The sequence below is a fragment of the Gambusia affinis genome, linkage group LG09, assembly GCF_019740435.1.
Source record: "Gambusia affinis linkage group LG09, SWU_Gaff_1.0, whole genome shotgun sequence".
Classification (NCBI taxonomy): Eukaryota; Metazoa; Chordata; class Actinopteri; order Cyprinodontiformes; family Poeciliidae; genus Gambusia; species Gambusia affinis.
This window is the reverse complement of record NC_057876.1, coordinates 881,496-907,200: the sequence shown is the minus strand read 5'-3', so window position 1 is coordinate 907,200 and position 25,705 is coordinate 881,496. Positions and strand designations below refer to the sequence as shown.

Here is a 25,705-nt window from a genome sequence, read left to right as displayed (position 1 = left end):
AGTAAATTAATACACAGTTCAGAGGATCAGGACATTGGATTTTTTTGCTGCAGTCGGTTTATTTCTCCACCTGTACAGAAGACTTAATGGTGAGGGCAGAAGGAGGGTAAATGTAGCTATTTCACCCAATTTTTGGGAGAGAAAATCCGTTTGAAGGTGTTTCCATGTGAGTGTTGTTTGTTTGTCCCTTGGCCTCTCTTCCATATTTCTGCTGTGAGCTATAGGGGAACTGATACCAAACATACGGGCCAGGGAGTTATTTAGCTGCTGCATTATATAGAAGGAAATGACAGGAATTAATAAGTGTAACATTAATTAGCAAGTCGGTGGTTTTGTTTCTCTCCAGAGAGGTTGTGAACAAAACGTTTATCATCTGAGATTCTAATAGTAAATTACCACAGATTTCAGAAAAAACTTGTTGATGGCTGAAGGTGTGCAGCGGGGAAACGGGTCTGCCCAGAAAAAAGTCCAGAGAGGATTTTTAGTGATGCTGCTTTAAGACAGCAGGAGTCAAAGTAGATGAGAACTGTAGCCTATCCTTTTGTTTTTTATTATTGAAACCTGTCATAGCACTGCATGGAAGGCACCAATTATTCTTCACCTCAAAATAACTGCCAAATTTCTTTCACCAATGATCACAGTTTTCACTCATACCACTGCGTACATCTCCACAATATATATATCAAATCATGCGGCTGGATCTCGACATGCAGGTTTTTACTTCTGTTGGCATTTTGAGTAATTAGCAAACGACGAGCTAAATTCAAATCAAAACAAATTCTAACTGACACCATTTTGTGAATTTTGTCTCCCCCTCTGTGTCTCACTAACACATGACAGTTTTCAGGGAGGATTAATTACCATAGCAACAGAACACTGAGGAGGGCAGAGATGTAGAGAACTACAGAGATGGCAGAACACTCAGAGCTTCCAGTTAGAACTACAGAGATGTCACGTTGGCAGAACACTTACTACAGAAAAGTATATTTGTTTTACATATATTTCCCATATTTATTGTTTTATTTATGTTTACCACTAATGACAAAAGAAAATATATATTTATTTTCACTTTCCTGAAAAATTCATCAACTGCACAATTCTTGTTAAGTAGTAAGCAGTGCAAGATAAATAGTATTCCAAAAGAGTAGAAGAAATCTTGTGCTTTTATAACAATAACAATATTTGTTGTTAATCTGTTGCTAAGAGACGAGTGTGTTTTCTGGTAACCAAGTGCCATGAAGTAAACATCTGATTTTTACTTTTGCAAAATTTACCAACTGTTAATTTCTAATGTCATAGCAGATAAACAGTATTTCCAAAATAGTTCATGATATATAAACAATAATTAATTTGTTGTTAAGAGATAAGTGGGTTGTTTTTTTTTTCTGGTAACGAACTGCCACGAAGTAGAAATCCGATTTTTTTTCATTTGCGTTGAATGTCTGTTTTTGTAATATATTCACCACCAATGACAAAAGAAAAAATATTTTCACTTGCCAAATTCACCAACTGCACAATTCTTGTTAAGTAGTATAAGACGGGGGCGTGCTGTGGTGGCACAGGGGGTTAACATGCCCCACGCCTGGAGGCCTCAGTCTTCAGCGCAGACGTCGCGGGTTCGACTCCTGGTCCTGACGACCTTTGCCGCATGTCCTCCCCTCCTTCCTGTCTGCCTACTAGCGCCGCAAAAACACTTCGGAGAAAAAATTTAAAGAAGAAAAAAAGCAGTATAAGACAGTATTTCAAAAGAGCAGAAGAAATCTTATGTTTTTTTAACAATAACCATGTTTGTTGTTAAACTGTTGCTAAGAGACAAGCGCCTCTTCTGGTATCCAAGTGCCAAATAAAACTCAGAAGGCAGTGATTTAACAATAGCACAAACATTAGCAGTGGCTTTTTTTCTAAAATAATTTTTTTTTTTTAGCTATTTTGTTTATTTATTAGCTATGTTGAGCACACTGGAGGAAGTCAATGTAAGACAACATGCTAGTTATACCCCAAATGCCACTGGCAGCATTTAGGTTAACATTAGCATTTTGGCTAATTTTAGCTTATACATTAGTTTTAACATACTAAATGAAGAGAGTCACAACATGCTTGTGACTCTCCACATGCTGTTGAGTACGATGTAGCTTACTTTAGCAATGATGCTAATTTTTAGCATCAGAACGCAGCGTTTAAACTGACAAGCACACTTTGGCAGGCCCCGTTTAAATTTCTTCAGAAATGTTCTAGTTGTAATTTATTAACTTTTTATTTTTTAGAATTTAAACAAAATATCACAATACTGACTGACAGAAAGAAAAAAACAAAACAAAAAACAAAGGCAACGTGTGAACCTGGATTTTGATATCACAAACTTATGAAGTGACATATTAGCTTTTTGTTATCACTATTAAACAGATTGTGTGATGATTTGGCGTTGACCCAGGAAGGGTCTCCATGTTTTTTCATGTTTTTGATGGTAGTCCAGCTTCTCCAAATGAATCCGTTCCACTTGGATAACTGATTCCATTTCTCTGAGCCAGTGTTGAAAACATGGCGGATTTCCTGGACTGCAACACGAGTGTTTTAGTCTATGCTCAATGTAAGAGTTTGTGGGTGAATAAAAACAGTTAAACTTCTCGTGTAGAGAATAAAAAATACAGATTGTACCTGTTTCTGTATATCAGCACCAGAGTTTTAGAAAAAGCCACCGGTTAAATGTATAGCCTTTAAAGCAACGTCATTTTAAGACAGCAGGGTTTGAATTGAGCTTCAGTCAGGCTAAAAAAACATGGAACACACCAAGTATCCTGGAGAGATGACAGCAACAAAATTGAAAGAGAGAGGGGAACACTGGCTGAGAGTTTCAGCGACATGATAGCCTTTCTTACGTGAATGGAAAGAAGACAGATGGCAGATAGGAAAACTTGGATCAGAGAAGCAATTTGCTATTCACATTATCTACAGTATAAGTCTTTCTTCCAGCACATTCAGCTGCTAACCTCGCCGCTGTGGTTTGTGGCTGATATTCTATCACTAGCCACTCTCACAAATAAACGCTCTCTCAGACAAAAAGTGATGACTTACATATCAGTGGCTTTCACAGACAGAATGGCCCTTAATATTACAGCCTGACAGAGAAGAGATAGCTGGCTTCATTTTAGCTTCTTAGCATCTTCTGTGCTGATAGATAATATGCTTTATTTTTAGATGAGTCTTAATAAGCTTTAAGCAGTTAGCTATGGAAGTGGATTTTAATGCACACAGTCACCTGAGGAGGAATACTTTGGTCTTCTTTCATGGAGGTCTGTTATTTCACCTGGAAATCAGGCTGTCGGAGGAGAAACTGCAATACCACATCCAGCCTTAGGTTCTCAAAGAGTTACAAGTGTTTTCACAAAAAAAGTGTTTAGTGTTTTTTTATGAATATGATAAGCATGCTGCATTTTGCTATGAAATAAAGGTGATTCGTGGAGGGAACCAACTAAAAATATTGTTATTTTCACTTTTAGTTGGTCAACCAATTCAACTCAGTTTGTTCAAATGGCGCCAATTCACAACAAATCTTATCTCAAGGCACTTTACTAACAAATCATTTTAATTCAGTAAACAAATACCAACATGCAACCTAAATAACAGATTAAAAATGATAAATATGTTTGTTGTTGATCTCAAATGTATTTTTATTCAATAATGTAGCACTGAATGGGGTTTTTGAATTAAAATGTTGCTTATTTTGTTGATGTATAGTTTAATGAAAATGTAATTTAATGTGAGTAAATTCAAAACAGAAGAGTCTCTTCAGACTCATTTCCATCATCCAATCACTGTGTCATGCGCTTCCACCACAGCCTATCAGCATCAGACCACACCTCATCACAGCCAATCACCCAGCAGCCCTCCATCCATGGATCCTCTCCAGCTCCACCCTCGTCCTCCAGCCTTCCCTCCCGTCTGGTCTCCTCTCCTCCTCCACTGTCCTCCCCGGGGGGAAGACGTCTCTAATCCTCATCCTAAACTGCTCATCCAAGCACCATTTATTTCATTCATGTCAAATAAAATTCTTAATCGCAGTTTTTTTCTTTGTATGTCTCTCTAGGATGAAATGTGGTTAATTAATTACAGATCCTGTAATGAACTTGATTAAATATTTTATTCTAGTCCCACCACTACTTTTATTCATAACTGTTACATTTTCCATGTAAAAATGTAAGTAGAATGTCACACTGTAAAAAGAAGTATTATTTTGCTTTTTTTTTTTGCATATATTTATTCTTATCACAAACATCATGTGTTTTTTGGTCTGGTACCTCATTGTATTTGTTATCATAAAATAAAAATTAAATATTTTATGTCTTCGTTTACCTGCTATGTGGGTTCCAGGAAGAATCCGGTAAAGTATTTTGAACTGCATGGAGTTTTAATGGTTCCTAACACACAATAATGCCTTGCATTACTGGCGTTCATGATTTTCAGATTATAACAATAAGCTTCCACTGGTTTTATGTCATAATTAGACTGGTTCCTTCACCGTTGCTTCTTGTTGCTCCCAGTTGATTTCTGCTCCCTCCGTTTTTACAGGGCCTGTTGTTAAATGTGTGAGCAGGTGTCATTTATGGAGAAGCTTTGTCCGTCGGTATCATTACCTTTTAATGCTTTTAACACACTCAACAACAAGCTCATATTTATTATGTTTATGTGTGTCGGTGGGTCTGCCTACTAGTGATTTGATTAATAGGCTTTTAAATGTGGACAAGTGAATTCACTCTGGGTTGGTGAAACTGAACCTGTGTGTCCGTTCCCATCATGCCATAACGGTAACAGCTGCATGAAGTGTCTAGAGTGTGACCTTTAACCTCACCGTGTGACTTCAGAAATCTATTACATTGCTGAATTTGTACCAGTATCACCGTTAGCATCCTGAAACACAGACTGATGACTAGAGCACAAAGAAACACTAAGACCCTGTGGCTTTCTGTATGTAAATGAGCTCCATGCCTCCACATATCAGCAGTAGATGTCCCCTGGGAGATAATGGTAAAGTGACAGGTCAGGAGTCTGAGGGATGGGATAAAGAGTTAAGAGGTTCAGTGAGAGGACAGCACTCTGGCTGATTGGTTGTGGTCCCATGGGAGGGGGAGGGCACTGAGACATGACATCATCCCATCCCACAGGAGAGAAACGGACAAACTGAGAAAAAGGGAAGGGTAGGGGTCAGAGTGCAAATGCATGACAGTGACATCACTATCTGTGTAAGGGGGAAAATTAATTAATTAATTAATTAAAAATAAATGATCAGACAGAGGAAAATGTAGAATTCACAGCGTAGATTCATTTGGTTTGTTACTATCATCAAATTAAAAAAGCATGTGTTCAAAGTAAAGTAATATTTTGAATTTGTAAAGACTTCGGCTGCAGTAACTTCAGATAATAATTAGATGATGTGAATTAACTCATGCTTATAAAATAAATCTTGAGAGCCCATGGAAAATAAAATTAAAATGAACCATAATAAAATCAAAAGTTTTCGTCTGCCTGAACTGAAGTCACCTGAAGGAATTAGACAAGTTGAATTATATCATGATCTGCATACAGCTCTTTTCAGGTTTTTATTTGTAGAAAATGTTTTGAATCATGCACAATTTTCTTTCCACTTCATAATGGTATACCACTCTGTGTTGGTCTTTCACATCAAATTCCAAAGCAGTATATTAGGGCTATGAATACTTTTACAAGCCACTGTAGACGCATCAAGGAAAAAATTAACATCATCTTAAACTTGGAACCACGTCAGTGGATGATCAGCAGCTCCACAGAGCAGGAGGTCTGGTTGTTCTGTTTGGAAGTTCCCAACTCCTGCAGTAAATAGAGTAAAACCCTTTCTCTCTCAGTAGAACAGAGCTGCAGGTCTTTACTTCAGCTTGATTCACTTTGGCTCAGTTTAGCTTCAGACACATCAGCTGACACATAGAACAATCAAACAGTTTGATTGACGCTCACTTGTTGTGCTCCATTATGACTTCTCTAGACTCTGTCTGGCTCTAGGCCTTCTGGGCCGACCGACAGAACCAGGTCCTCCTGGTTGAGCATCAGTCAGGGTTTCTTTTGTGAATTTTAGAAACAGCTCCTGTGGTACACGCTGCTCTACCCAACGCTAGTTAGTCGCTGACACAGATTGATTCAGGAGAGTAATATTTTTGTCTGGCTGTGGCTCAGCACTGTGCAGCTGCAGTCCTCTCTGCTGGACTTCACTGGCCAACTGAATGGACAGCCATGCCAGGCTGTGTCTTTACTCTGTAGATTTATCTTCAAACTCGTCCACTGAAGGTTTCCCTGGAACGTCAGGACAGTGGGAAACTTCAAGTCCGTCACTGAGGGCACCATGAGTGTTGATCGATCTCCCATGTTACTCTTTATCACAAATGCCAACTCCAGGTACAGTTTTTTTTTTTTTTTTTTTTTTTTATGAGACAGTACTTCATGCTTCCTTCTTAGTTATGCTGTATGGTAGAAATGACACTAGATATGACCTGGTTTGTTTTGGTAGACAACTCTTCAGTTTGGATTTCGTTACAGTTTAAGCTGCTTTTTTCCCCCTTTGAGCTCTGAGGATGTCAAGAAGTGCCTCTCAACTGCTGCTGTTGTAATTGGACAACCGACTTCACTGACTTTAGGGTCCAGGACTGTTTCTAAAACGGTTCTGAAACAGCAAGGCAGCCCTAGACCATCACTCTACCACTGTTAACTCAGGTAGGTGTGTGAGCTTTTTCTGAGAAGCTGTGTTAGTAGAGCACTTTGAAAAACAATCACTTTTGTTAGTTCTCAAAGTATTGGACTCAGGATCTACATGGTGTTGTAGTAAATGTGGATTTCTTGGTCACTGCACATCACATGGATGCCATTTTGTTTTTGAGTGACATACAGCAAAGACTAACTGAACCCCTAGCCGCTTTGCCTTTCTACATTTTCTCTCAGACCATCGCACATGTAAGCAACTAAAACGATACCACATATTTTCCACTTTATTTACATGTTTTGAGACTTTGCTAGTTAATTTGCTTAATGAGAATCAGGATTTTATTGATAACACCAACCTTCCGGTGTTGTAAAATGAACACAGTTACAAACACAACCTAAATGGACCACTCTTCAGTCTAAATCTCCAACCTATTTTATGTTGTCATGACAAATACGCTGACATGTCTGAAAAAGCAGCTGTTTGGTGGGAACTGGCCATTTTACAGAAGACAACAGAATAGATGGGACACATGCCAGGAAATAATCACCGATGTTAATTGGTGAATGATGATCATGACCTACTTATTAAATGAACTCATGCTTTATTAGGACACTCAAAGATGTTTCACAATGAAATCAGTCATTCCCATTCACACACACAATCCCACCTGATGAGGACAAGCTACTGGGTTGTAGCCAGAGCTGCACCAGGACAATCTGACGGGAGCGAGGCGGCCATACCAGCTCCATTTACCCTGTGAGCTCCACCAGCATGTGGATCTTAGTTAGGATTACTACAACTAACTACGAACATCTATCCATTACTGTTTTATTTAAGTAGTTTCTTAAGTTTTACATACAGTACATGTCTGACAGTGATCAGGCCTGCTTTGTCAAGTGAAATTAAACTAAAGTTCTGTTGTTGATCAGTCATTGTTGAATTCATGACTTCATGAATTTTTATATATAAATATATATAAGCCAGGTTGAATAGCTTTTTTCCCTCCATAAAGGAAGACTTCTCTTTTTTTTTCTCATTTCATCTTCATCTAAAATCACAAATTTCTTGACAATTCTAAACATGAACAAAAGCAAAAACTAATTTTCAAACACTTTTTATAGCAGTGTGTGGCATCAATGAAAATAGAAAGTAATCTGAATGCCTCTTTCTATTTAAAGTGTCTTTACTCATTCAGTTATCCATCTTCCATCTCTATCTGGAGTCGTTAAGCAGAAGGACTTTAAACATTGTGAGGTGATGAGGAGAGATAGCTGCCTTTTTCTTCACTGTCTTTTTATATCCCAGTAAATCACGGGGGGATTTCCCTCACGCTGTAGTAAAACTGCAGCAAACATTTCAGCTTTTATGACTAACTGCATGTTGGGGGTGACGTGTCTCATGTTCAGGAGCTCCACACTACCAGTGCTCTGCTTCAGATTTACAGCATAATGTAGGTCGTAAACTATCAGACACACTCCTTCACTTCTTTAAGTGTGAGTAAAGTAGTTTTTAGCCTATGCAGAATTACTGATGCAATTACTTTATTGAAGCAAGAGCAACATAAAACTTTGGTGTCCTGTATTTTCACACCTCCCTACACAAGACAGGAGCTTGATCTTTAATGTACAACTTAGTTTTTTAATATGTTGTGTTTGAAATGTTCATTGTTTTAATATTTGGGCAGTCATGAGACACTCTATGAAACTCTGTGTGCTCCTCTGGCATGTTTTAGATGAATATTAATATCAATTCTCAATGCACTGAAGAGTCAAGCAATAAAAATTAACAATACCAACTAAAGAAACACGTCTGAAATGTGTCGATAACATGTTAGGATTGTTCAGAGTTAAAACCTGGATCTTAATGTGGCTCAGTCGATGTTGACTCAAACATCTCACAGCTACACAAGTATCTTACTTTCACAGGGAAATCATGTTCGTGTCTTTGTTGCTTGATTGCATCGTTCACATTCATACACTAAATAACACACTCACATAATAACACACACATGTAATGACACACTCACATCAGCTCCTGTGTTAAGGCAGACCTGGAACTGCATGAGCCTAGAGTTAACTAAGGGCAGGTGATCAAGAAAAAAAAAGTGTTAAAAGTTAATTCTCACAGTTTCCTTCTCTTTAGCTGTGGAACTGAAATAACAATCTGGGTGCAGAGTGCCATTAAAGTTTAATTATGGTTCATTTTAGGAGCGCTTTACTTGGAAAAATTCTAGTTCATCATGTAGACAGGCTGACCACAGTAATTAAATCTGCAATCTTGAAGTTGATGGACAACTGTTCTGACTGAGGGTATAATAATAATAATAATAATAATAATAATAATAATAATAATAATAATAATAATAATAATAATAATAATAATAATAATAATAATAATAATAATAATAATAATAATAATAATAATAATAATAATAAATAACATTATAAAAATGAACAGTGGGTGGTTAGGCCCTCAGAATCAAAGGAAAAAATGATGAAGGTTTGGCAAAATCTTAAAATATGATAAATGTTCATGTAAAATGTTGCTAAAGAATCTTTTTTTGGAGCCCTTCTATGTCACGTGTAGCACTTTGGCAAAAACCCATACATGCAGCTTGCATATTGGATTTTTCAAATGAAGGCAATGGAAGAGAAATATGCTGGGTTACAGCCAGAGTAGCAGGACTGTACAGCATCTGGTGTCAGGCTTAATGCCAAGGCACATTATGATAACAGCAGCTCTGCAAATGAATTTGTACCTGAGGCTGTTGATGATATGCAATTAGTTTTTGTGGCATTCACAAGTTTGACTGATTAAAAGAAGAACTGCAGAATGAGAATAATGATTTCTACACTGGTGATATCTCCAACAGGCAGTCCAAGTAAACTCAGAGATGTTTCTGTGTTTCAAAAACTGATGAGGCCTTTCATCCGAAACACATTTATCTGCAACGTATTTGAGAATAAAACTTTTTTTGACCAGTTTAGGTTTAGAAGGTGTTATCATAAGTTACAGTGGAGCCTGCAAGTTAAAGTGTGAAAATCTACAATGAGCTCCTCTGATTGGTCTCCAGATGATTCCTAGAATCCTGGTACACAGTGCTGGTTTGTCCATATATGACACCGGGAGCAAATCCTTCTGTTCCCTCAATCTAACCCATCCCTCTTCTCACCTTACCACACACACCCAAAAAAACACTAGACACCAACTAAAACCTGCAATGAGTAAAAACTTTATTTTTATATAACTTTTCAGATGGAATATTTATTTATTTATTTATTTATTTATTTATTTATTTGATTCATTGTTTCCACTGTGTTACCTTCCTAACATAATGGCTTAAAACCTTTTTTTTTGCCAAAAGACGACTTAGGTTAAAAATTAAAAAAAAAAAAAATCTCTTTTAGCAACTAACAACTTGGACCAATATTTGGAAAAGTAATAATTTGTAGCCTGGTTATATATTGCGCAAAAAGTGAGAATCATTTGTTTCTGATGATCACAGAACTTTGAAGGTTTTAAGAGTCTTCATTTGGTGTCAAATAACTCAGTCCAAACTTTGGACTCCAAAGTAATCAGTGCCCCGTTTACACCGCTTTAATCAAACTCTGGTTGTTTTGCCTAAAGCCTGGTTGGTTGTGAATGTGAACTCTGATGCAGGTCAAAAAAAGACAACAAAACCTGGACCTTGGTTCTATATAAGTGAACTCTTGTGCAGTTCTAATATACACCTCTGGAGAAAATGAAGATCCACTGCACTGAAGCCCATTGAAAACATCCTGGTTATTCCACCAAATATTCATTTCTGAACACTTCTTGAGTTCAAACTGTTTCTAAATGAATATAAAATTGTTGTCTTTGCGTTATTTAAGGTCTGAAAACACTGTATCTTTTTGTTATTTTTGACCACTTCTCATTTTCTGCTAATTAATACTAGTAGTAGTTCATAGAATAAAAGAACAATGTTCGTTTTACTCAAACATATACCTATAAAGTGTAAAATCAGAGAAACTGGTCATTTTAAGCGGTCTCTTATGTTTTTTCCAGAGTTTCCATAGAGGAAAAAAAATGTGTTTCAAAGAGTTTGGTTAGTTTGACACAGTGCAGCGTTAAAGATAAACACATCAGCTGAAAATGGAACAGAAGGTGACATTTTGGTCCTGAATCAAATCGAGTCTACTGGACTATCAGGTGTAAAAACCCTCTATATGAAGTGTTTTAACTATATTAAAACACTTCATATAGACACTGTATAGTGTCTATAGTCTATCTATTTTTTTTACATCTGAAAAGCATTAAGTATGAGCATTTAGTGTCATAATTATTGCCTAATACAATTTTTTCCAAGTCTCTCTCAAAAAAAAATCAATAAATGATTCTTATTTCAGTAAATCAACTTTGAAATGAAATTCATCTCACAGAGTGATATAGTATTTCCCTGTTTTTGTTAGTGATGGGAACAGCTAAGGGAAACCCCAAAATCCAGTTTCATACCAAGAAAAGCATTTTGGTTGCAGAATTGTTATTCACAAACATTTATTTAAAAATAATATCTTCTGTACTTCTTCAGTTTATCTTTTGGTATATGCACTCAGAGGCAACATTTATACATAAATGTATACATGGCCTGATATGGTGCAGGTTGTACTCACAACCTTACATTCCCTCTATTACTGATCCAGTATGAGATCATTGTACAGTTTAAGGGGAACTGATTGTATCTGTTATACTGCACTGCAAGTCAATGGAGCTTAAATGAGCCTAAATGAAAGAGGAGAGAAGGTCTGCTTCCAGGATTTATGCAATCCAAGCCCTGATTCAACACTCTGTTCATCTTTGCTGCTCCACATTTATATAATCTCACAGGCTTCAAGATTTTGCTGTAGATTTGTGACTTTCTTTTCCCTCACTCCAGCAATTTCCCCTCGCCACTTTTCTGGTTAACTTATTTGCTTCGCGGGCCGTCTGACCAGGCAGCTCTCGAGTACACTCTGACAGTCATACTGCTTGTGAGTGCCAGGGGAAAAAATAACCAGCTCTGATGAGTGCAACAACCCCAAGCTATGACACAAAACTGAACAGTGAAAGCCACACATCCACGTTCTCCCTCACCATCCTTATCATGTCTGCATTCTCCTGCTTTATTTCCTCTGAAGCAATATTTTCTACTCACATGTCTTATACCAGACTTCAAGAGCTGCTGTGGCATTATTTAACAAAGAAGATGCAGTCAATGCTCACTAAAGTCCATTGCTGTTAGCTCAGAATCCTCAGTCATCTTATGATTTTGTGACGATGCTGTCGGCTAAATAAGTTTTGCAACAATCCAATAGGGGGCAGCATCCATTAATACATCCAAATTGTCAACCTTCTTCTTCTGTTCATTTGGGTCGCTTTGGGGTCATGAACAGTTCACATAGAAGTCTCATTGCAGTCTCATTTCATAAGTAGAACCTAACTTTGGATTTTAGCATCAAAAAAGAATCTAAATTGAGCATCAGGCTGTGTGAACGCTGTTGATCTGGTCTGGTGTCCAGTCTTAGCTGGGATCACCAACAGTGACTTTTGGATCATTTTACGTTCATAATTGACCTTCCTGCTGTCTGCTGTATTTGATACAAATTTATTTCATCATTATTTTTCAGTGATTTTGCTGCCTTAACAATCAATAAATTATTTTTAGGGCTTTTAGCAAATCTTTGTCAATGAAAGGACAGAAGTTTAAAACTTTTCTACATCCATGGCTCTGGGTTGTTCTGTTGTTGCTGCAGGTTTGACCATCTTCTGCTCACCTTCAGTTAGATCTCCAGGTTTTATTTGCAGTGAATGCTGAGAGCGGACTCTGTCTCTGTCTCTGTCTCTGGGGTTTGTTAGTACTGATTCTATTCCGGAAATGTTGTGCAGTGATTGATGACATTAATTCTTTTTACAATGACCAGTGCAGGTGTTTTGTACCCTGACCACAATAATTATCACTTTTGAAATCACTTCCTAGTTTATGGTAACTGTGCCTCACTTGCATACAATTAAAGCACAGCATAAATAGATTGTTTCTGTTTCTCTGTGTAATGAGTCCAAATTGCAAAAAAAAAGAAGTCATTTCTCATCTTCAACTCTCTGGCGCCCCCACTGGTGAGGCTTTTATCTCTCCAGTCCACTTCAGAGCTTCAGTTAAAAAAGTCGGTCCAGAACAAACGTGAGTCAAATGAATTTAGATTTGTGCCTTAAAGCTGCAAGTAAAACAGAAAGAGGCATTAATAAGCAGGCAGCAGACTCGTTCAGTATGGTGTGTTTTAGCATTTCTGACCTTGTAAGATCTATTTTTCCAACAATACTAAGATGTCAGAACCCACTGCTCCTTATGAAGACATGCTGATTCAGGAGAAACAAAGTTCATTTCTGTGGCTGTTCCTGCCTCCCTGCTCCGATCCCACAGCTCATATTGGGTCTTGTAAAATAGTAAATACATGTATTTATAATATGTATATAGATGTTCATTTTTATAGGGGTATTTATATGTTTTGTATTATGAATTTCAGAACCCCCCATAAAATATTTAATTAAGAATGGAATAAAGTTTAGAAGGTAAACTGAATGAAATGTAAATGTAGATGTAGAACCCATCATAAGAGCAGTGAGAGCTTTGAAAGGATTTTTCTCTCAGTCCCTTCGGGTGTCTGGTCTCCAGTTGGTCTCGGCCCTCCGTCTCTGGCCTGCTGTTCTCCTCAGGTTGGCCTGAATGACAGCTTCCCAACCATGGGACATGAAAGGGTTAACAAAGTGTCTCTGTGGATTTTTTTTCTTTAGGATGTTATGTCTGTGTTGAGTAAATATTTCCTGTCTCCCCCACATACTCCAGTCCACATGTTTTACAGGTTGGAGTAAAGATTGTTCTTACATTGCGACAAGAAAACAAAACCTCTTGTGGTGCTGAAAAAATGCCCACAACTTCTGGCCTTCAGCCGAATCAAGAGTGAATCAAGTAATCCCTGAGGTTTTGGGGTTTTTCAGTCAGTGTCTGTTTTTTTGGTTGTAAAAGGAGAGAATGTGGTGACAAATTGGAAGAAATGAGACATTAATGGGCTTAGTTTCCAAGAATGATGAAACATTTTCTTATGACAGACCAACAGCACCCTCTGCTGGTCAGAGCACAGAACACTGTTTTTAGTGTTCTCTGAAGCCTGCCCGCAGACCACAGATTCTGTGAAAACACAATAATTGCAATTTGATCAGTCCAGCAAAAGTTTGTTTGGGATTGAAACTTATTTTAAGTGTTAGAGATTCAGAAAATGTCATTCTCTGTCTACTGCAACAGAGATTTCCATGCAGAGGAACCCTTCTGGTCCACCCTACCTCACATTGAGGAACCCAGGTGTCAGGGTGTTAGTCTTTTTCTTCTTGACCGTTTTTCCACCAGACAAAACATTGAGAACATGTTCTCTCTGTTTCCTTATAGCAAGAAAGACCTGGGTTAGAACTTGGTTCTTTTTGGACAGTCTGCCTGTTCTCCCTGTTTTCCCCGGTTGCTGCTGGAGACGTGTCTCAGCACGCCCACCACCCTGCACAGACTAAAAAGGTGTGTAGAAACAAAACAGTGGATGGGTGGATTCTTCTGTGATTTACTGAAGGATCCAGTTCAGAGCTTTCATTAGCAAATACATCAAGTTTATTTGCAGGGTCAGTATTTATGATATTGTACCTCCTTCACAATCTTTGCAATGGACTCTGAAGAGATAGTTAGCTTCAGGACTCATGGTGATCCATTCTTGTTTTCCTACTGGTTGGGACAAACCACGGCTTATTGCCTTCTTTGATTGTCTAAAAATGTTCAGTACTGCTTTTTCTTCTAAAGGAAACTGAGTTCTTTTAAAGTGTGTCATTTATTGATGACTATATTCTATTGAATCTGTTTTTTCTTATTGTAGTGTGGCTTGGTTTGGTTTCCTTACTCTAGGTTGATGAGGCTCGCTAATGTGGCAAGGTAATTAGAGTGAAGTATGTCCAGCTCCAACAAAAATATTCAAAGTGTGTGAGAACACTAAACTGATTCTCAGTTCTCCTGAACATCCACTCTGCAGTGCGTTTGATCTTCCAACTGGCAGCCGCTTCAGGATTCAGGTCAGGGGTCTTTCATTCCTGCAGCCATTGAGCTTAGTCTCCCTGGCTTAGACCCAGAGCACTTTTCAGGTTTCTGAAATACATAGTTTATATTCTTATTATCTTGAGAGCTCAATGCACTTAATGCACCAGGGCATGAGATATTTCTCCTAGTATATGTAGTTGTGTGGAACTGACAGAATAAAGATGATGCCTTTTTTCAATGTTTTCTGTTTTTAGTATTTCTGATACTTGCTGCAAACAAATTTCCCCTTGAAATAAGAATAAAAAACTGAACTGAACTGAATTTGAATTAAAGTTAGAGTTTGTAACATTAGCTTCTGGTAACTATCATGTTGGTATCACATTTTATCATTAGAGGAGCCAATGTCAGAGCTAGATGTAGCATAACCTTTTAGTTAGTGGTGCCAGTGTTGGTAACCTAAAATCATACGTGCTCTTCCTCCTGAACCACAGCTCTCCCAAAGCTGTTACCACGGAAACGTGTCAAGATCAATGTTTACGATGTAATTTACCAACTTTGGAAGGTGTCAGAAGCCCCTGGCTGGGATAATTATGCATGAGGTTCCCAGCATTAAAAACGTCTCAATGTCTGGATCTTCTACACAGACCTTTAGGTTGTGCTGGTCGGAACTGAATCCCAGAGCAGATCACCACTACAGCTGAAACCTGATGCTTGTGAACTCATTTAGCAGTCAGCGCTGCAGCAATGCTCCAACTCCTGAGCTGAAAGTTCCTTTAGTGACACTAAAGGCCACCAGAAACTGCTCTACAAAATGATTCTCATTGTGCAGCCCTAAGACAAACATTTAAAGCAAAAAAAAAAAAAAGTGTAGCACTGTCTAATTGTTTTTATTTAAAACTGCTTGTCCACCATTTCATCACTTACCAACAACTGTTTTAAAACATTGACACCTTAATAAACTTGACTTTTTGTGTCTTTTGTGAATAGAAATATTTCTAAGACACCACAATCCCCCTCTTTCAGCCAGCTGACCTGTATTGTGCAGCTGCAGGTGGATGGGTGGCAGTGCTGTGTTAGTCTGCAGGAGGAGAAAGTTCTTTTGGGATCTCCATAAAAATAAAGACTGAACAACGGAATATTTTACAGAGACCTGTCAAACTTTCTTTTTTCTCTATTTCTACAAAAGCAAGTTTCAAACATTTCTGCAACATTACATTGAATTCAGTATTTTGCACATGAATAAATTAAAAAAACAAAAACAACATAATTTAATGTTTGAGTTCTTTATCAAAGCATATATTTATGCTATTTAAGACAATTTATTTATTTTGTCATTCTTCAATCAGAGTTAATGCTTTTATTTTGAAAGGAACCAATCCTTGCTGTCACCTGGTTTGCTCTCCATGACAACCAGTTTGAGAACACAGATACTCAGTGAGCAGAGCCTGGTTTAGTACCCCAGAAGATGGATTGATTCTCCACAGCCACAGGTATATCATTACATCTCTATTAGTCAGAGTGTACACTCTGCTTGTTTGTAATCTATGTTTTACACTCTATGTGTAACTGAGGTGTTTGTTGGTGTTTGCAGTGAGTGAGGATGAAGCCGGTTCACAAAAAGAGTGATATGGAGCGTTTGGGTGTGTTTATGGAGATGAGCTACATCTCTGCAGGAGACAAGTACACTTCAGCAAACAGCAGTGAGCATGACTTAAACTTTACTAACCTCTTTTAAATGTAGACAGCTCCTTTAAATGATCCCACAGCTGACAGCATGGAGGTAACAGACAACTACAGGAGCCTGCTGGGAAAAGGAGGTCAACGAGAATCACTTCATGATAACATTAGGCTGGCTTTTTACAGAAACATGAAACTGGATAAAGAAAATCGCAAAAATATGTTTAGTAACAGTCGAACACATGGCAACTCCAAAACTACAGAATCCAACAGACAAAATAGTGTTCTTTTCTTTGTAAAGTCATGTTTAGACGTCAATCACTCAAGGTCACAATTTAACTAGGGTAAAAATCAGATCCTTGTTCTACACTATTTGCTTCATCCAGAGGCTCTGGGTTCTCGACTGACAAATGTTTGCTTCCTGGAGGTGTGGGCTGTGTTAAGGCTTTAAATTTTACCCACTTGCTAATCTTGATCATGATGTGTGTAATGCACTAGTTTGAAGTTATGATGTTTACCAGAAATTGCCTGCACTGTGAACAGCCGTGTTCCACTGCGAAGAGAGAAGTGCTGATCTGAATTCAATATTTGGAAATGTGACCAACTCAGACTGAATGGCTTTGTTCACTTCCTCTGCTGCCAGTATTAAAACTCAGTTCTTAAACAGAGCTAAAAATCATTGTCATTGTTCACAACTTCTCCTTGTGTTTGCCAATTGGCCCATTTAGAACAGATCAACCAGAGACAATCCAAGTCAATGGGAGAAAGCCCAGACTGGAAGAGAGAATGTGTCTGTATGTGTCACTGAACAATGGACTGACTCTTCATTTGCTTTAAGAAGTGGTTTAGTAGAAACCAAAGATCATCACCTAAAATAATAAACTCAAGAATTTAAGTAGGAGAAAATATACATTTTAATTATCTGCTAACAGTTCAGGTTAAGGTTATGGGAAGTAAGTTAGAAGTTGCTACTGCCTGAACAGTTGTGTAGAATCCAGGAGGAATTCAACACAACCCAAGCTACTTGGTGAAGGTCATTGGACTAAGAGGAAATGTGAGATTCTGATGGTGCTTATTGGCCAGCAGCACTTTCAAATGAAATGGAAAATGTGATTTAAAGTGCATGTACATGACGTTTCCATTTTTAATCCAGGTCCATTCAATGAGTCAGCATATCGAAGCCGCCAGATGCAGGCGGGTGTCACTAAACAGCTGTGTGCTCTCCAAAGTGGCTTTTTCGACAAGTCCTTCAAAAGGATTTTTGAGAAAGAAGCACTGAGTGAACCTGTGAGACTGGCTCGGAGGAACCGGATGCAGCAGGCCAAGAAGAACCTGGGCAAAGCCTTCCTGCCCTGCAGCGGGACCAAGCAGCCGTGAGGCAGCACACACACACATATTTACTAAGAGCTTTAACTATGTCTGCTTAGTTGAAAAATGTTCATGATTCCTTATTACAATAATGTATCCAAGTGATTTCAGATGAAATTTTAACAGATGTTTGTTACATGATTTGTTTGTGCCTTCAGCTCTGGTTCTGGTAGTTACTATGGCACCTTGTCTGGACCAATAGAAGCCACAAGTCCTCTGTCAGTTCCCAAGAAAGCTCAGCGCTCACCTGGCCGCAACATTCTCACCTCACCGCCCAAGAAAGGCAGTGGTTACAGGTTTATGGCAAGCAAAAGTAGTTCCTGAGACAGCTTCCATCTTCCCCGAGGGTCAAAGGCACAGAAGCAGAGTTACTGGCTGCGTTTCCATTGACAGTTTACATCAAATCACCAAAAGGCTGCAAATTGGAATTACAAAAATGAATTCATCGTATGGAAACACAGGAATTTCTAAAAAAAAAAAAACAAAAAAAAACTGTTTTTTTTATTTAAAAAAAGTTATTGCACTAGGATGAGGTTAATTTTCAGCTTTATAGAAATTAGTGTATTTTGCAAAACTGCAGTGGAAACACTTTTACACCACACATCATGTGATCAATGACCAGATGTTACTGCTGGTGGAAAAGATGCAGAAGACGACAGGAAGTGGCAGGAGGATGATCACGTAGACACATAAAGAATAATATAAAAATGATTTAGTAATATCTATATATACATATTTTACAAACATACAATAATACAAATATTAACATAAATGATTGATGCCTAATATGTACTTATAAAATCATGTGCATATATGGTGCTGCATGTTTATAATGACAAACTTATAGATGTGTGATTTTAATTGCGTTTCTCATTTAATGCAAACACTGCAATTACAAATTGTGCTTTTTCAACATGAGCAGAATATGAACAAAGTTTTGCTCACATTTATAATGGAAACGCAGCTATTGTTGGAGGGCTTGTTGGTAATATAAGTAAGAAGCACAAAATAAGAAATAAAATAACTCCTGATCAACTGTGCTTTTGACCAGTGGTTCTCTGAAGGGTTTTCAAAGTTTGCCTGTGTTCTTCCTTTTCCCCAGTTATCCTAATGTCACTCTGTCCAAAATGGACCCGTACGTTTCTGACCCATACGACAGAGTCAAAGAAGCCCTTAAGGTAACAAACATAGCTGATTATTTTGTGTTTTCTTGATATTAACACTTTAAGTTTACATTGTGCAAATTAACATGTGAAACATATATTCCTCCGATACAACAGTACAATCATGAAGAAGAAGCACATGTTAAATACAGTAATAGAAATATTAGTAGCAGGTTTGCTGCATGAGAGTTTTCTATAACTATATGCATGAGTGCAGCTATGAACCAGGAGTCAGAGTTCCTGCCCCAGTTATGGTCCCTGTAGTTAAACTGCAGCCTATTTGTTCCTTTAGTTCAACTTTAGTTCAACTTAGAAAACTAATCAGGTGATCATTGTGTTTGTGGTTAAGAAATGTAGAGGCAAAGACTAAACTTAAGAACAGGGATAAGCCACAGGAAAAAAAAATACAATAATATGTACTGTCATGTGATATATAGTAAATAATATATTGGCACTAACATCAGTATTGGCTGATGTTAGTTATTTTTTTACATATTGTTATCAGTGAGATAAAGAAAACTGGGTCATGTGAACATATACATCAATGCCTGAACCCTTGAGTCAGTCTAAATCATGATGGACTGATGGGAATTTACACTAGCATCATGCCACCACTGTAGGTGTTGTCAGAACCTTGTGAGGTGAAGGTGTTTTCTGAGCAAAGCCTTCACCACATCCATCCTTCTGTTTTTCCTCATCCAGAAGGAATGACCATGATGGCAGGAAGCACTTCTTGCTTTAAGTCTAAAAGCCAAATGAAGACATTCAGTTTACTGTCATGTGGCCAGCAGGAAATATTTGTTGTAGTTTTGATTGGAACAGCATGCTGATGGTGGGATGTGACAGCAGCTGTGTAAATCCAAATTCAAATTTTTGATTAGGACATGAATTAATATGCAAGGAGTTAGTGCAATTTCCGTCTGGTTCTCATTTTTCTTTGAATTTTACATATGTTGAAATTTGTGTGTACACAGAGGGAGGGAGCAATCCATCGCTCCAAACTAAGAGATGGGCCCTTCAAAACAAATCTTCACCCACAGGATTATTTCCAAGGCAATCCGTATCGCAGCCACAAGGTTCTCCCTCCTGCTCAAAAGCCCCTCCAGCCCCAAAAGAACGTCTCCATGGTTCCCTTCATGCCCTCCTCTCCCAGCAAACGGGTGAATTATTGCTTGGTTCCATGAAAAGAAACTGTGGATAGCAGATATGATGTTTGTGGGCATAATAGATGCTAGTATGTTTGTTCATATGTCTTAGATTGGAGGAATGAAAGCAGGAACATTTGATGCATATCCCTCACATTCTGCTGATCCATACGTTATCCGCCGCTCCAAACCAGCCAATCAAGAACCAGTGTTTCGTCCTGCTCCTGGTCCCAAGAGCACACCAGTCAAAAGCATCATCTCTGTTAATGTTAACAGGTTAGCTCCATAAATCTGCTTCAGTTTGTGGAGAGCATTTAGTTGACACCTTAGGTTACCTCTGCTGGAGAGATTACAACATTTAGACTGCCTCATGGAGGACTCCTGCATTAAATGTTCAGTTATTGAGAGAATCATTTTACAGTGCCTTCAAGTCATCAGACAATTCACACAAACAAAAGAAACTGAAAGGTCAGGAATAAATTAATCAGTTCATAATAATAGCAAACATTATAATAACTACATACATAATTAGGGTTCTCAGGCGGCAGACATGCACAAACTGACCATTCAAACTAAATTGCACATTAAAAAATCTTCTCTCAACTACATCTCCACATTCACACATACACTGAGGGCCTCCGTTCTTACGACTGACGGCTGTTATCCATCACCATCCTCTTTCCTTATCAAAAGATTTGTAATAAAATGACAAGTTTGGTTTACATCCTTGTAACAAACGTTTTGAGCAGCCGACCATGCAGCACCCTATGACCATTCTTTTTACAGCAAAATTAATTGAAGAGAATAAGTTTTAGGCCGCCAGTCATCTGTTTTTTTACTGGAGTTGACACATGAATAAACTGTTTTGTTGGAGGCTGCCGTTTTCTGAAGAGCATAATGTCATCTTAAGTAGCTGGTTAGCTGACCTCAATTACGGTATTATCCTAGCTTTATAAATGAAGGACATAAACTGTTGGATGGCAACACTTTTATTGTGAAACCTCACTTTGTTTCCTTGTTTTCCATTTTGTTTCAGAAGAATCAACCCTGCAAACTATCGGTACACAACCATGATGAAAACCTGAACACTCTGTTGGAGCTGTTGTTTTTTGTTCCAATAAATTGGCGCCTTTACAAAACTAAAATAAGAAATTCTGAGTGATTTCATTTTTCAAGTAATATGTATTTCAAGGGATATTCTTATTTATTATTCTGTTATTCTTCTGAAGTTGGAATTGTATTCATTTCTGTCACAAAACTAATTATGAACTAAAATAGACATAGCAACTAGAATTTAATAAGCACCGGTCTCATTCTTATCATAAAATTTGTATTTTTCTTTGAAAGACAGGTTAGGTTTCCTTTTAATCATGATTACAATCAACTAAAGCTATTATCTATTATTGTCTTATTTTATAATTTGTTCAAAACTACACTCTACACAACATTTTCGGAAAGTCACAGGCCTTAAGTGCAAAGGAAACATATAAATAAGACATACGTTTTGGGTTTATAGTTATAAAGAATAAAGACAATTTAAAAATAATTTTTGTTTTTTCTGTTATCTGCACATTGACCTTTCTTCCTTGGTTTTTTTATTGTGTGTGCGCGCGAGTCAGTTTCTTCGCTGTACACACATTCATGCGCTATGGAACCCCACAGCGGTAATGTGGTGTATTTTCCCAATTAGTGTTACCTGGGAACTCAGATATACCATACTAGTATTCATATTTTAAGTGACATTTGAACCTGCACTGCCTTCGTCATGATTCAAACTACAGCAAAGAAAGTTTGTCAAGGTTCATTGTAAAAAAAATAGGAGAGTAAAACATCTTTCGTAAAGACGATCTTTGAAAGAGCTTCCTTTTTCCCACAATCCCCAGCGGTGAGCAGTTTATAAGTATCCGCTCGGCATCCGGTCTGTCTCTCTGCGGGCTGCTACCATGTGGTGTGTTGTGGAATATGCTAGTTGTGGCGAAGTGTAAGTGCTTCTTATTGTTTTTCCATTGATTAAATGAGAGTGTTATGTGGATATTTTGAAAACGATTATGTGGTATTTTAATGTTTCCCAATTTTCTAACAAATCCGCTTTTCCATCAGCAGAAGTAGACGGGATTTGTGTTTTTCTGCTGATTGATGTTAAAAATAACGTCAGTAGTTTTCAGAAATGAATTAATTAAAAACTGAAATACTTCTTTAATAGACCTCTGGAAACATGAAATTGGCTTCCGACTGTTTATTCCTTTTTGTGAAACACCTTAAGGACAATTCCAATAATATTTAACTGCCATGAGCATTTTTAAACTGCCCTAGTTTTAAAACTATTAATACTTAAAAGTTTTTGAACCTTTAATAGATTATTTTTTAACGCATACTTAACAAAACGAATAATTTCTTATTATTCAGCAGAAATATTGAAGGAGTATCAGTCATGTTACTGTAAGATGTCTCGGTTGAAGGAATGATGTTTGAAGTTCAGAGTGTTTCTGCAGGTTGATGAGAATTGTTTGGGTTTTTGTTTGCTGTCCTGCCAAAAAGAAGTAAATAAATCTGAAACTGGCAACAAGTTGAGCAGGAATTTAACCCAACTGTTGACCTGTTAGCATCTGGAGGAGTGAACTGTTGGTTTCCTTCTGCTTTTAGAATTAAAAATGCCCATCTTCAAGATTCCTGCTCTAATAGCTACTCATTTTAAACGATGCGTTCAATGAACCAAAATACAGAGTTCTCAGTCTAAGATGGGTTAAAGGAGATTTTCAAACGTATAGTTACTTTCCTACCATCTTTTCCATAACACCACCCTCTACTTCAGCTAAATGAGTTCATTTGTGAAGCTGCTGGAAAAGAGAATGTCTGATTTTAGTTCTTGACCATGAATGCAGCTAAAGTGACCGTCTCCTTTTCATCTCAGAGGTGCTGAACTGACCTGATGGAGGAGCTGCAAGACAACCTCCACGCCACCATGCTTCCCCTCTGGGACTACAGGTACACACACTCACTCACACACACACACACACCCACCCAGCTCTAAGTCAGCTGGCCAGGCCCTGACTGCCTGGTTCAGTGTTACAGGGCTGGCAGAGAAAGTCTCTGTTCTCTGCCTCAGCAGCGCCGTCTCTGTTCTGGAGGCTGATGCTGCTGAGCTGCAGCAGAGCGTGGCCCAAAGAGAGTGGCTGGTCCTGGTGGGACTGCAGGGCGGGCCTAGTGGAGGGCTTCACACTTCCTGACTGGTTGAGCAAACCACAGAGGAAGACTGAGCAGATTATTGTCATCCATCATTATCAAACGTTTCTCCATGTGGGGTGAGGAGGGGTATGGGTCACATGCTGAAGCACTGCAGCGCCCCACAAACACTTTGATTTATCTTCAATGCAAAATGTATAGATGTAATGGTTTAGTTATTGCTCTGAATGTGTTTCAGCAAATGGCCATTTTGAGTCTGGATAGTATAGTTAATGATTAATCAATTGGAAAGTTAGTAATTGTTTCACAAATGGATTTCAGTCCTGGTCACATTCTACAGTCTGCCAGGTTTGTAAAGGAGAGGTAGTTACCAGTCACCAGAGCTGGTTGAAGGTGAAGTGATGAGTTGGGGTCCAGCAGGGCCCCCAGGGGTAAAACGTCCTTCACTTGGATTTCTTGTTTAGAACCTTAAATGTCTGAATGTGGTTCTGAAAAGCTCCATACTAGAGTTAAGCAAGCAGGAAGTCATGAAACATGTAGAAGGTGTTCAGGAGCTCATGACGGAGTTAAATTCATGGTTGGAGAGAAGCCACTTTGAAAATGAATGTAATTTTTCTGTTGCAGGCAGAGCCTGTAGAGCGCCCTCTGCTGACGGTCCTGCTGCTGCTTCCCACACACAGAAGGTGAGTGAACTTCTGCTGTGGTTCAGGTAGAACTGGCTGTGTGCTGTGATGTCTCATATAACACATTATACTGACCAAAGCCATGGTGAAGAAAAACCCTGAGCACAGAAGCCACAACACATCCTGCTACAGCACATCGATTCAATCCTCTGACTGCTTCTGTTCTCTCAGCAGCATGGAGAGCAGCTGGCCAGCAGGGGGCAGCAGCTGCAGCTAGAGCTCAGTGCAGCAGGTGAGTCTGGTGTGAGGAAGAAGGAATAGATGTTGACCCAATCGGTACTGCCATGGCAGAGACTCCTCTCTGCTGTGGAATCATGGTATTGGGAGAGAAAGTCAGGACTTGGCACAGGTTCAAGTAAAACCGGTTTACTAGAACCTGACTGAAGACCTGAAACAACAAACTAACTTCATTGTTAGAAATCCAGTGAAATACTGACTGTCTGTTTTGTGATCAGGTGAGAGGAGGCTGACTGCAGGATGCATCTGGACCGTCTTTACTCAACCTGAGCCACCGTGTGACTTTACTGCCATCAGGACAGTCACTATGTCCTAGTTATGAACGATCAGTTATTGTACTGATGTTGTTTTTACTTCAGACATGACTTGCTGTCAAGACTGTATACTTCAAGCTGAAATGGATCTAACAAATAAAAAAAAAACTTTAACTAAATGTGTGTGTGCTTTATGGTGCTGCTGGTAAAGGTGTTTAGTTTACTTACATTCTGTCAGTGGGGATCCAGAGGCAGTTTGTTTTGTTTGGATCCCCATTAGCTGTTGCCATTGAAGAGGGGAAAAGTTGGGACAATTCCAAGGGCCCCTGACCGACAGGGGGGCCTCCACAAAATGAGTTTTTTTGTTTTGTTTTTTTTTCTTCATAGAAATGGAAAAGAAATTGGGGCCTTGTCAATTACAAAATTAATTATATTGTGTTTTTAAAATTGGGTTAGAGTTTATCAGTAAAAAATAAATGTTACCACTCCCTGACAAGAGTGTTAATTTGTAGCCCAGTTCTTCTCCAAGAGAGGGATGTTTACTTTGAGATCATCAACCATTTAGGACCGTTGTCTTAGCTACAGCCTGCCTCCATTTCACTGGTATTTAAAGAACAAAGGAAAAAATCTACCAACATATTCATATATTTAACTTGACCCTGTACCTTTTACCACACTTGACAACAGATGAGTGAGTCAGCAGCAGCTCTAACCCAAAGTATCAGAATAATCCCTCCTTCCTGTCCCAGTGAGAACAGTGAGCATCACTTTGTTCAGTGACAAACTAGCTGCATCATTCCAGGGAGTAGATTTTCCCTTCCTCACTGCTCTTTTAACAATTACACAACAAAACAACATGTTTATTAGTGACAGAAATTCAAATAATATTTGTAAAATTAGTAATTTTATCAGTCCTGATAATCCTGCTTTAGCTGGCATTTAAATTACAGATATCTGTTGCTGTCCCTCCTGACCCATCCCCTCCTCAGTGAAATTAAAGCTGCAGTATGTCATTTATCAACAATAAGTACATATTTAAGACTGTTGGTATGTTGAGAGATTTTCAGACAATAATTCCTATGCCTTCTCCTTGTGCTATCTAGAAATCAGAGGCAGGAGGTGGGTTTTAGTGCTGTCAATTACAATCTAAGTCAGTAGTAGGTCAGGGACGAGCTGGAGGAGACTCAT

At 38.3% G+C, this 25,705-nt stretch overlaps 1 protein-coding gene, 1 long non-coding RNA gene and 1 other non-coding gene across 4 annotated transcripts; all 3 read left to right on the top strand.

Annotated features, from left to right (window-relative positions):
• The first annotated feature begins 16,216 nt into the window (after nucleotides 1-16,216).
• Nucleotides 16,217-21,290, top strand: lg09h4orf47 (linkage group 09 C4orf47 homolog). 2 transcript variants are annotated; one of them, XM_044126827.1, is made up of 8 exons: nucleotides 16,217-16,297; nucleotides 16,399-16,507; nucleotides 17,638-17,857; nucleotides 18,011-18,148; nucleotides 18,955-19,030; nucleotides 19,990-20,175; nucleotides 20,273-20,436; nucleotides 21,197-21,290. In XM_044126827.1, exons 2-8 carry the CDS (start codon nucleotides 16,408-16,410, stop codon nucleotides 21,243-21,245), a joined length of 933 nt encoding a protein of 310 aa, XP_043982762.1. In that variant the 5' UTR covers nucleotides 16,217-16,297; nucleotides 16,399-16,407; the 3' UTR covers nucleotides 21,246-21,290. The 2 variants fall into 2 exon arrangements, with proteins under 2 accessions (XP_043982762.1, XP_043982763.1); XM_044126828.1 differs by having other exon boundaries at nucleotides 21,200-21,282.
• Nucleotides 21,291-22,035: 745 nt separating this feature from the next.
• On the top strand, nucleotides 22,036-24,696 carry LOC122837184. The gene is made up of 5 exons (XR_006371722.1): nucleotides 22,036-22,141; nucleotides 23,072-23,145; nucleotides 23,968-24,026; nucleotides 24,201-24,258; nucleotides 24,482-24,696. It is a non-coding gene; the product is annotated as an uncharacterized LOC122837184 (long non-coding RNA).
• Nucleotides 23,181-23,381, top strand: LOC122837654. The gene has a single exon (XR_006371807.1). It is a non-coding gene; the product is annotated as a small nucleolar RNA SNORA74 (small nucleolar RNA).
• Nucleotides 24,697-25,705: the final 1,009 nt, after the last annotated feature.